This window comes from Pomacea canaliculata, linkage group LG2 (genome assembly GCF_003073045.1).
Source record: "Pomacea canaliculata isolate SZHN2017 linkage group LG2, ASM307304v1, whole genome shotgun sequence".
Classification (NCBI taxonomy): domain Eukaryota; kingdom Metazoa; phylum Mollusca; class Gastropoda; order Architaenioglossa; family Ampullariidae; genus Pomacea; species Pomacea canaliculata.
This window is the reverse complement of record NC_037591.1, coordinates 41,036,045-41,048,819: the sequence shown is the minus strand read 5'-3', so window position 1 is coordinate 41,048,819 and position 12,775 is coordinate 41,036,045. Positions and strand designations below refer to the sequence as shown.

Genomic DNA, 12,775 nt, shown 5'->3' with positions numbered 1-12,775 from the left:
TGTCGGTAAGACTTTTAACACGTGCTCGTTATATTAATATCAAACCTTACTCTTGTTATAGTCAGAATAATGTCAGAAACTTCGTCTTGTCCACAGCAATCATTCCACACAAGTTTCTCCTTGTCCCTGACACTCATAACGGCATCCATCGTATAGACATCGACACAGGAAGTAATGTTACAATCCGTCCCAGTGGTCTACACAACCCATTTGGTATTGACTACGATCCAGTAGACGGTCGTGTCTATTGGTCAAATGCACTGGAGAAGACCATTCGATCCGCTAACCTTGATGGCAGCGATGCTCGGCTGGTTCTCAATATTAGTCAAGGTAAAGTAGCTTTCATGCAACCTGGTTATACGCTTTAGACTTGTTACAAAATTGTTAAAACCATTTGAATAATAATAAACAAATTTTACATCACTTATTTTTCTACTAATAAGAAGACTTTGTCGGGGACGACACACAAGTCACAGACAACATACCGTGTCCCACACGTGTCCTATCTGACAACAGATTACAAAGACCTGTACGTGGGCTTATAGTTCTCTATTATTTATTTTAGAGGAGGGCAGTAAATTTCATCGAACTCGTTTCCGAAATTAATAGAATATCTTAAGTGACTCCTATACCTTTCACTCAGATTGTAAGTTTTACCCACACATTCAACTTTTCTATCGAGACTGTCAGGAATCTCTGTCTCATTAGGTCATTATACAATATATTTACACACTAACTCGCATATGCATATGCAAAATAAAACCGTTGTATCTAGATTTAGAATATTAAGAAATTATTTTTACAGAAGGGAAATAAGAATGTGTATCAATGGTGATCTCCCTTTACAACCTCTTTCTGCATATGGTAGAGTGTCGAAAGATTTTGTGTACATGTACATGTAAAAGTACGTATTTTTTCAGTGTCAATGTTGTTTGATGTGGTAGTATTTCATCTTTTTTTTTATGCATTCTATAATCAAAAAGACTGTCAAACATGCAATAAAACCTTTAAAACATTACACCTAACTCAAATCAATTTATGTAAATGACTACAAACCATAAATAGCATATCATTGTCATCAGCGACTCTGAACATTATCCCAGTATTGGTCAAGGTGAAGTAATTTACACACACTGTGGTCTTATATATGTATTAATTCATATTTTGTTCTAGAAATTTGTGTTATTGGTCTAATGACAAAACGTCTCTAAAGTATTTGAATTAGTGTGATATTATCATAAATACTCATTTGTTAACTGTCTTTAAGGAGGTATCCTATGGGGCCTGTCTGTGGACTCTGTGTCGAGGCTACTGTTCTACACCGACGACGGCAACAAGGTCATCGGAATGATGTCACTGGACACCAACAGTCATAATATTGTCGTCGATTCAGACATTGGTCAGCCTATAGACATCGAGCTGGACAAACACAATGGGTGACTATAATAAGACTTGGAAATAATAATAAACACGTTGAAATCCTTATAAACTGGTGTTAAGAATAAAAATAAAAGTAAATGATAATTAGAAAAAAATACACAAATCTTTGTGTCGCAAGATGACAGCTCAATTCAAAGACATTGAATAGTTTTTCAAACAGGCGAGATATAAATTTATTTTTAATCGCTCTTCAATACTTTACACAAACAACAGTGTGATGTACTGGAGTGACTCTGTCAGACGTAAAATAGAGAGGTGTAACTATGACGGCTCGCACCGTCAGACACTAGTTTTCGCATCTTCGCATCTTAAACGTCCTACTGGTCTTGCTTTGGACACAGAGGGTAAGATGATTGATTTTTGTTGAACTTATCGCTTATTTTTATGTGAACTTACTAAAAATCGTTCTTACTTTTTTCCCCATCATAATTTATTTGATTTTGCATCTGCTTTAAAAACTTATTTACTTGTAAAATGTAGGCTTTGTCTTTTAGCCTGTGTATCGATGATTTGTGGTTGTTTTCTAGTACATCATCTTTCTTTGCATAAAATGATCCGTAAGTGTAAATATTTGTATCTTTCCTTTCCTGATATCTTTGATACTTGTGTCTGTGTTTATACGTATGTATGTGATGAATGAATGCATTTATGAATGTGTCAACGGGTGGATCAATGGGTGCGCACGTGTGAAGGGAGGAGGCTTTACTGGGCAGATGGAGACACACAGCTGATAGGATGGACGGATGTGGACAGCAAACGTTCTGAAGTTTATTTTAAACTGGAGAAATCATACTTTATGGGCCTGGATATCTACCAAAATGAGTTGTTTGTCACGGACTGGGGACCTGAAAAGTAAGCTGTTATCACTTTTCTTTACCTTACAGCAACACAATTATTTTTACAATGACCAACTTTATTTGCCCCGTTGGGCACTTTGAACGTGGAAAGCTGCTCTAGTCATAAAAGTAAATTAGAAATAAAAGATTAAAAGTTCATTGCACGGTTCAGCGTTGAAAAGATGTCAACAGCGAAAAATATGAGCAAATGAAAAAGAAAACGTTACAAGGAAGTGACAATTATATATATTAACAAACAAACGTACATCAAGACTATTCAAGAACTGAATGTGCGCACCTACATCGCACACACAGACACACAAACACAACTAATATTTTATCTGAGGTTGAGCAGCTGGACTGCAGCTGTGGATTAGTAAGTAGATTATACATTTCGCTTTACCTACCTACAGACGGTTCACTAATACTTGTACTTCGCCTTTTGTTGAGTGGTAGACAAATGCCTGCTACTCTTGTAGTCCTGTGTCTGCGATACTTTGTGTTATATTTTGTATTTCTGTTTGTGTTTCGACGAACTACTACCAGGCATCTGTCACAAACAAGATACATCTATCGCATTGGCAAGAACGGAACAATGATGGCCGCTGTACAAGTTATTGGCAGAGTAAACGATGTTCGTGTGTATGCCGAGGAGAGTTCACATAAAAGTCAGTAAACATTCTTTACTGGCCGCAAATTTAAAGCAAGAAGGTGACTCTAATGTAGAAATGCAGATGAGATTATATTTTTCTCTAATGTTTCCTTCATTTGTCTGTGTTTATGTTTTGTTTAGACACAAAACTTGTGCATATCTTGAGCGGTGAAGAGAGGGTCAACTGCTTGACGTTTTCCATTCAGTTTTTTTATTGTCCACTACAGTGTCTCTTCCTCTCCTTAAGGTCTTAGAGTGTTTGCTAGACAACACATGACAACACGAGACCAGTCCACTATCTTTACTGTAGCCAGAAGCGATTCCAAATGTCCCAGGGTGTCAACCGTATTCTGTACTAAGTGATTGGTTTCGTGTTCCTTGTAGCAGAATCATATCCTCCGTCTTAGGCACTTGAACTTCAAAGGCCTGTATACACCGGCTCACACTGGGAGTTTTAGTGACACAGATGTGTACTTAGATAACTTGTACAACATGTGTTTGGCATTACCACCTGATGAATCAGACTTGTCAAAGGTCTGAAAATTAGATTTTGGAATACACGATTCTTCCAATGGCACTTACTGAATTTAATAACAATAACAACCAACTTTATTTGTCCCAATGGGAATTTCAAATGGGGAGTGTGCTCTGGTTACTATATATATAATAATAATAATAAAAACGTACATCAATACCATGCACACCTACACACACACCGCTGACAGTTCATCTGTGATTGAGCAGCTGGACTGCTGATGGCACAAAAGATTTCAGATGCCTATTGCTCTTGTACAATGGCATGACATAGCGCGTACCTGAACTTAATAAAATAAATTCCCCCTAGCACATGTTATGTATTGACAGAATGCGGGAAGCTTTCTTTACTAGTTGTTGGTAACTGAAGGAAGTCAAGTCCCTCTGTTTGATGCCAATTATCTTGGAACAGATGTGAACAATGCTATTCAAACTTTTCCTATCATGGACAGATAGATTACGAAACCAGCACACAATGAAAAGGACAAAAGACTCTCAATAAACAACTGGTAGAAACTGCCTAAAATTGCTTGGCTGAACTTTAAAAACTATTTAACTGCTGCTGAATTTGCTGCTTTTCCACCCCTTGTCCACCCTGTTAATGTTGTGATCATGACAGAATGTACCCGGTGCAGTTGTCATGGTCTAAAATGGCGGCTCGTGAGTCATTACCTTCTCCTGCTGCTTTCTGCTGTTGTAAATCTCAACTTTGTGTTTACCTTTGCTGTTAACATGTCCCTGTTCTTGTTAGTGCTGGTCTTTTTTTCCATATAATGCAATGTCATAAAATGATTATAAAAAAACTAACCCTAAGTTCCACTCTGCTAGCACTAGAATCCCACTTGAAATGTCCTGATGCCTTTACTCAATCTCTCTATATTCCGCTGTGCAAAGAACAGAAGTGTTTTAAATTTAATTCGCAACAGATTATTTGTGTAAAAGTAACTGAAGAACACTTTCATCATTATATCACAGTAGTGACAAAAGACCTCAGTAAATGTCTTCTATCTCCATTTAAACTTAAAATAACTAGGTCTTGGCGCTTTCAGCTAAAAATGTCATAACTACAACATGAGATCGTATCACGAACAATAAGACGGATAATATATGAAATCAAACCACAAGAAATGACAAACTATTGTTCTTCATGTTTTTTTCTCCATTTACCCTTGTTGTTAATAGTTGTGATTATTGTCACTTGACTTGTCCGCCTGCTCTTCTTCTGCAAATTCATGAAACAGTCCATCATTTTCTTTGTTTTCTGATTCCACTGTGTCTTCGATGTTTGTGTTTCATTCCTTGTCTGCCTAGTTTATCCTTTGTCCGTCGTATTCTCTCCTTGTCTCCTTGTTGTATGCACTGGCAGCATGTCACTTCTTGGTCGTTATTATGTGCCTAATAAAGGACACGTTTATTAGATAATAGATAACATGGTAGATATTGCATTGCTCAACTAGCGTAGCTGTCTTTTCTAGTTGTCTTGTCACATATTACCCCCATCACCTCACCTGTCACGTAGTCACTTACCTTGAGAGCTCTGATGATAACCTTGCGTTGACTCTCTTGTAGTCTGTCAGGGGTACATTTATGTATGTTGCAGTAACCCTGGTTTTTAAATCTAAACGTTTCCTTGGCCCCAGGGAACCGGGCCCGTGTTCGACAGCTACCCTTAGCTCCAGCTACCCTCGTCGACATACACGGCAGGCGAACTATAGTACCATACTCACACGTTGATCAGAGGTTTTACTACACGGCTCACCAACCCTATACAATGCTTTTCCCAGAATTCAAAACTCGTGTGGTTCTGAAAAACTGCTACTTTAGCACGAGACATGCAGACTTTCAACGTCCAAATAGCCCAAACTGCGTACTTTGCCAGCGGATAATTAATTAGCGAGTGTTTCAAAACCGACAGCTGAAATTTACAGATTAGATTTTTATCACCTATATCTACCCATATCTGAAACAATACCCAAAACGATTCAGGTTTGTCTTTAAGATCCGGTCTCGATGTACATGTAAAGTCGGAGTTAAAGATGCTGAAATCGCTTGGACTTCTGACCAGTTGCTCCGTCCTCTGATGTCCCCATTCCATTCAATCATCAAGAAACCGACACAGTCAAGAGAAACATCACTCTACTGACCATCTATCCTGTCTACAAGTAGCGTAGTGGACAGGTGACTAAATCCCTTCTCCCGGTGTGGGACCCTGAGGTGTCACACTCTTCTGATTGATACTCTGCCATCCGGCTGGTCTCTCTTGGCGAATCTATCCACTTAATGTTGTCTCCCCTAACACCCTACATTTCTACCCCACACACCTCTACGCTGGTACATAGCCCCACCCTCCCTTTCTTGTTTAAGGGGTGTATAGATATAGACTTACTCTGGAAATGGAGTTTAAAAATAGTATAGAAATACATTGACCCTCTAAAAAGAACAAAAAATGATTTCACAGATTTCATTCAACATTGTGTACGTTGATCTTTGATGTTTATATCTCATAACCGACTGATGTGAAAATCTTATTTCCTAAACTTTAACAACCTACACAATTTATTTCTATTTTCAGCATCTACCCCACCAGCACCAACAAGGGATCACACGATAAGCAATGAAAGTACAGGTAGTGTTAAAAGATTCGCTTTTTGTCCCACTTACTTGTGTTTAGGTACAACATTTCAAATAAAAGAAAAAGCATGTGAAAGGCATTTCATTTTTTTTTTACTGACACTCAATACTTCTTGATATTATAATCTCACTCATTCTATAATATGACAGTCAATACCATTTGATATCATAATTTTACTTATTCTATAGTATCACCTTTTAGACACAGATAGTGATTTATCAAAAAAAATTGTTTTAAAAAATGTATGTACCACCAAAAGCGGACTATATACTATTTGGCACAACTTTTGTTCCCGTCTTTAAACCCTGTTGGTTAACAACCATGGGATGTGATAGCGGATTTTCATCTTTTTTACAGATTCCGATGTATTTTTCAATGAGCTCCATGTTAAACACCTTGCATGGTTACAATGTTAACTGCTCACCTATTATAATCAATTAGTGTCTCAAACACTCACCCCGATCATGCGACAAGCGACACAAAATGATTTCCCTGCAGTTTTCAAGTTGTAGAAATTTGCGGTTTACAAGCCAGTCTCTGTAGGAGGGAGGACAGAATGCGGGAGTCTGATGAGGAGCCAAGGGTTTGGGGCAGGAGTGTGGACAGACAAGATTTCAGTCAAGTAGTGGGGGAGGGAGGAGCTTCAAAGAATCCATAGCATAGAGTGAAGAGCTTGTAGTCTATTGTAGCTGTAACTGGTAGACAGTGAAGAGAATAAAGAAGTAGTGTGACATGTTCACATTTGCGAGTCCGGAGAACGAGATGAACAGTTGAGTTCTGGACTTTGTGAAGTTTATCAATGAGGTGCTGTGGACAACCAGGAAGACGAGAGTTGCAGTAGTCTAGTTTACACAAAACAAATGTGTAGATGAGAAGTTTGGTGGTGAGATGGACAGAGTATGGTGAATGGAGCTGATCTTCTGGAGCTCATAGTATGTAGAACGACAGATGCGAGAAACATGTTCATCAAGCAAACATTATGTAACCTGAGTTACGTGTTGAAGTAACAAAAACAAAATGAATTAGAGAATTAAAAACAAATTGTAGTGGGTGTGGCTTATATACAGGTGTGCTCATGACACCGAAATTTACGTGTGTGTGTGTGTGTGTGTGTGATAATAGAAGAGGATATATATCATAAACAATGTTGTAGTTGCTCTTATTGCTTTCATTACATTTTGGTGGAAACAGACTCTGATGGCGCTGAGACTTTAAACATCATTTTGGTCGGTGTCATCGTTGGCTTGGTAGTAACTGTTGGTATCGCCACTCTCATTGTTTTCATCAAAAAAGGGAAATGTAAGTAAACATCACGAAATATTACTAACATAAACAGGACAAAAGTGCACGAAAATAACAAACACCATAAAACATTAATTACTTTGAATACACTTTAAACATGACAAGCATAACAGTTACAAGTACGACTCATGTCATAAATAATCTCCAAGTTTACAATTTTCTGTGAGAAGAAATCACTCGGACATCGTCGGTTAGTTGTTGCGGCCTCAGGGCAAAGGTTACACACCGTCACACAAAGTCTCGCTGTCGCTATAGCAACGCCCGAGGAAAAAAAAGAAAATTTGCTGATTATTTGTTCTAGTACAGTGACAATTCTTCTTTGAAAAAGGGAAGAACGAGAACATTCTCGTGTCTCTTGTGTACACAGACTTTTATCTCGTCGTTACAAAGGTAAGAAAATAAATTTGTTTAATTTCATGGTTTGCAAGACTTTGTCCCCATGTAACATAAACATGAAAACTTGAGGTCTGTATTTTTCATACATCATTTTTCTGCAATGTGCAATTGATCTAACATCTTTGAATCACGGCCATTTTTGTAGCTTTTTTGGACTAATTTCATGTTTCTCTTTCTCGATCACATTTTTTGAAGATAAAACACGAAACACTTCAAGTAATCTGCTTAGTGTTTGAAACGTTTTTTGGCGTCTTCAGTTCCGAAATGTACAATATTTGTTAGTATTTATAAGTGAAATCTGTACATGATGTGAACATCCTTTTCAGTGGAAACAATATTTTCAGTGAAACATTTTTATTTGCAGTCACCTCATCGGATTCTTTACTATGATGCAAACTGGCTTCGTGAGGAAAAAGTCGTCAGGAAAAAGTTTAGGAGAACCATTAATAAGGGCCGCTTTTTCGTGGACCAGACTGAAGTGGATTATTTCCTAGTAATTATCCTAATAATGAGCATTTGACAGTGATGTGTGACATTGCTTGGGTGCTTAAAGCACATTTAAAGTTTTGTTCATTTTCTGTGTATCATGATTTTATCTGCATTTGGTACCTGCTGTGTAGTATATCAAATAGGGAATACATTTCAGGATTTTAATTGGATATAGTGGGCTCTTGATCACATTGTCTTTATTGTTATGCAGAAAAGCAGCATTATTGACATTGCACGACTGAAGTTCCTGCTGCCAATATTTCATACCTATGGCAATAAAATGTCTCGTCAGGTGAGAAAATGTCCGTGTTCATTTTAGGGTTTATGTCAGTTTGACATACAAGTACAAAAACTGATATTGACAAGAGAAATAAAGTTTATATTTTAAATTATTGGTATATTTCAGTGAAACATCAAATCTAGTCAAATATACACCCCTTTACTAAAAATTACTGCAAGAAAAAAGTACAAATGTCAATTTGGACCAGCTGACTATAACTATGTGACTGTAAATATGTATATGTATAGTACGTGCACATAGGTGCATCTGTGTGTATGTGTTACTATGTGTGTATGTATCTTCGTGTAGTGTAACTAGGTGTGTATATCTGTGTATTTTATTATATGTATGTATATGTGTGTGTAGGTGTATTTGTTGTCTAACCTATGGGGTCTAGGCAGGTGTGATGGGCAGAGCCTTGTAGTCAGGGCTTTACTACACTCTTGACTACTCCGCGATCCACGCCGACTTAATCATGTTCGCAGTGCACATCAGTAAATTCTCTAATTAACGTTAATTAACGCTTATTTCGAGCTCCCAGCGCAAACCCTTGAAACAACACAACGCAATTTTAGTGAAAGAAAAAAAAATTATTATGTCACAAGATCCAAAATGCCGAGAGCTTACAAATTAATGAAGGAATGAAAGGAACATGCAAACGAACTAATTCCCTATCTTGACTAGTTATCTAAGGTGTCCCGTTAATACTATTCTCGTTAATATTTATCTAGATACCTAGTGAGTCAATTAATCTACATGTATTTTGAACTACCTCACTCGTACCACTACACGCTCACTCACTCCAAGTAGCGCCGACTCTTGCGACCAGAGCAACTTTTCCACTACGCTGCCAAGAGTTGATCGTGGGTTCACAGGGACAGAGGTCACTCTTCTTTTACACTCAGGTTGATGAGCGTGCAAACACCTTTTTGGTCGGTCCCTACCCCACGTCTCTTGTCTGACTGGTGACACACGTGGTGGCGAAGACTTGACATGACAAGTCCTCTTCTTGATGCTCACCCTCCAAGAGTCAAGTATCGAAAAGCCTCCAGTTTGGGTCCCAAACCAATGTTAAAACGCTGGGTTTAGCCACACATGCACCCGATTGGTCAGTCATAGCACATGACATACCACTACGACCAATCACGCATCACCGTTAGGGTGAGACTAGGTCCCCTCAACTTCTAGTAATACGATAAGTAATCCCGGCGCCTAATTTTCTGCTTTCCGTTTACTAGCTGGTATTGTGACAATATTTTCCTTCTCTAAGTCGTTGTTGTCGTCTGCGTATTTGCCCCCATTACCCCCGTCTCTGTCTGCTAGCCGGTCGTGTAGTCAGACCAGGCCCGCAGTCTGCTTTGACAGATGGGACTTAACTGACAGTAAACATTCCTCTACTAGGATTATCCATATCCACCGTTTGTGGCAACCCACAGACCGCTGGCACTAGGTCTTCTGGGCTACCATTGCCTCTTGCCTGCAGTGGCGCATCATCGACAGCTACTACCCCGTTGTTCACTGTTGTCCCGTGCCCTGAGCGGCAGCACATCGACACCTAGTGTCGCACCTGTGTTGAACGCCCGCCAGAAACACTCGCCTGTGGCGGTTCCATGGCCACATTTGCTATTCGCACCTCGCGATAGCTGTGCAGCGGTATCTCCTCAACAGCTAGCGGTCGCATCTTGCGATAGTCGCTGCCCACTTCTTGCAAACTTTCTACTTTTCAACTCGCGATCGCAGCCGCCGTCCACCTGCAACGGTGTCATCTCGATAGCCCTCCGCTTGCACAGATACAACTTCGACAGCCGGTGCTCGCCACCCGTGATGGCCACTGTTATCATTTTGTAATAAATCAAGCTGATTCATTGTTTCCTGGCTTTAAAAAATAAATAAAAAACAAAGCAACCCCAACAGACAATTTAGAAATTGTAATCAATCTGGGTGATGTTCCAAGAGGATCAACACATACAGTCAGGAAGCCTGCATTTCTCAATGATCCCTAGTGTTGTCCCAGGCAGTGATAGCTAAGTTAATAGGAGTACGATTGGGCACAGGTCGAACATCTTATTTGTCAAAAAAACAGCCATCATTCACTGATGTGAGACGGGCCTCCAGAGTAAGATACTTTGTTTTGGTCATTGGGGAAAAGTGTCAGGAGGCTCAGACCATGAAAATGGAAGTCCTGATCACCGAATTGGACACCAGAACAGTTTTCAGCATGTGCAAAATGGGCGTAGAATGTCTTTCTATATAAGCCAAGATATTGTATATGCAAAGCAAGATAACAAGAATATAGTCCAAGACATATATGAAGTACGTTCGTTGCTGTGTCCATGCATATGGTGATTGGGAATGGTGATGAGGATGGTGACAACTTTTATGAAACGTAATTTTTTTTAATATAAGCATAGCGGTTTTACTAGTGCCAGCATTGTTTTAGGTTTCAAATGCAAAGAAGCTGATTTCAGAGGATATATTTGTAGTGTCCATGACATATCATGTGTCTGTACATTTGAGCTGAGAAAGGTGTCATGATTCGTTTGCTTTTTTAAATGAATCCCCCATGTACTGAAAAGATATTTTTGTTGAAATACTCAAAATCAAGCATGTCTTTTAACATACAGCACCATCATTACGGTATTTATTATGTTTCAGGTTCAAAAGATCTGCTCAAAACTAAAAATTAGAATCAGTGAATAACAGATTGACTTAGATATACATTGTGGAGTAATGTTGTCATTTAACTCACTTGGAGTCTGCAGCTCTGTCCCTTCAGTCTTTTGCTTTATCTAGTTATGATCTTTATTATATGTCGATGTATATTTACAAGTTTGTGTTTTATACGATTTTAAGATGTTTGTATTAAAGACCCAATTAATCAGATGTTAAACATGTTGATTGAGCAAAAAAAAATTGTCATGCTAATTCTTTATGGTATAAGTTTGTAGGGTGCCTAACATAAAAAGGATAATAAATAAGTAATAAAGTGTGGCAGAAAGGGTTGTGGAATATCTTATAAACTTACTTTTGGAGAAATAAATGAAATAACTGCACTCGAGGTCACACTTGACCGTTGTAAATGTCCTTGTGAGCCCACTGTAGCAAACCGGTTTCTACCTTTAGTGTGTTTAGTGTGTTTAGTTACTTTGTTGGGGCCAAGTTTTGATTAGAGCCGTAGGATAGAGACAATATATGGTGAACTGGGCAAGCTGGCAGCACATCGGCCCCATTCAACAACCGGTGGCCAGTCGGTGCTAGCGCAAACATGGACGTAAAGGGCCGCAATTAACATACGGCCAGGGGAGATAACTGTGTAGCAGTCCTACCCCTTATTGTCCAGCTAAAAGCCGGGTATCGCCCCCTTTTAGTAGTGGCTTTAGACCATGTTTCATATGTTCAAAGAAGAAAGAGGACCAGAGATACGCCGACAGGAAGGAATACACCCACAGGAAGGAACAAACAAGACAGTCGGGTACAAAGAAAGAAACTTCATTTTTCCGGGTGGCGATCGGGTAAGCTGCCGACAGAGAGTCCTTCTTATAGAAGACATTAAAGTGTCCAGGGGACTTGGTGAAGTTTTAGTCAATGTTTAGAGAACTCATAGAGAACTGGAAGTACGCCCGTGTGGTTAGACGCAGAGCATTGTTGTATACGAAACAGGGACTGAAACTGTGAATTGTGAACTCTAACGTGTGAACCGTTAAAGTGGAATTTGTGAACTGTAACTTGTGAACAGCGAACAATGGAATTACTATTGTGAGAACACTAACAGGACGAAACACCAGAGAAATAAGATTTATAAGATTATGTCAATACTTGTAAACTATTATTTTATATATATGTGTGTACTCTTTTCTTTTTTATTATATTTTAATTTGTTCTGAAGTCTCTTTATTAAGATATTTACTGTGTGTGTGTGTGAGCGAATGTTAGATGAGTGCATGCCAGCACAGTTAGCCATTGCGCGCAGGGCCCACATTCAGTACATTACACCCACAATCTTAAGGAGAAGGGCAAAGGTCATTAGTAGTGGACTGTGCGTTTTTGTTTGAGAAACTAATTTCTGAGTCATTCAGTCAGAAATCACAGAAGTTATATTCATTTATATTATTTTTTGTAAGTGTGAAAGCAAAACAAAATCTGAAAACAACTCTGCGCCATTACGTTTTTGATTATGAATAAATATCAAACAACTACAGAAAAATCCATAAAGG

The 12,775-nt window shown here is 38.7% G+C and overlaps 2 protein-coding genes across 2 annotated transcripts in view; both read left to right on the top strand.

Annotated features, from left to right (window-relative positions):
* Window positions 1-12,775, top strand: part of LOC112556882 (low-density lipoprotein receptor-related protein 4-like) — a 454,098-nt gene that overhangs the window by 104,325 nt on the left and 336,998 nt on the right. The gene's annotated exons all lie outside the window — the stretch shown is intronic.
* On the top strand, window positions 1,438-12,774 carry LOC112556905 (low-density lipoprotein receptor-related protein 6-like). Its single transcript, XM_025226350.1, has 5 exons — window positions 1,438-1,784; window positions 2,133-2,292; window positions 2,823-2,944; window positions 6,035-6,088; window positions 7,286-12,774. Exons 1-5 carry the CDS (start codon window positions 1,658-1,660, stop codon window positions 7,399-7,401), a joined length of 579 nt encoding a protein of 192 aa, XP_025082135.1. The 5' UTR covers window positions 1,438-1,657; the 3' UTR covers window positions 7,402-12,774.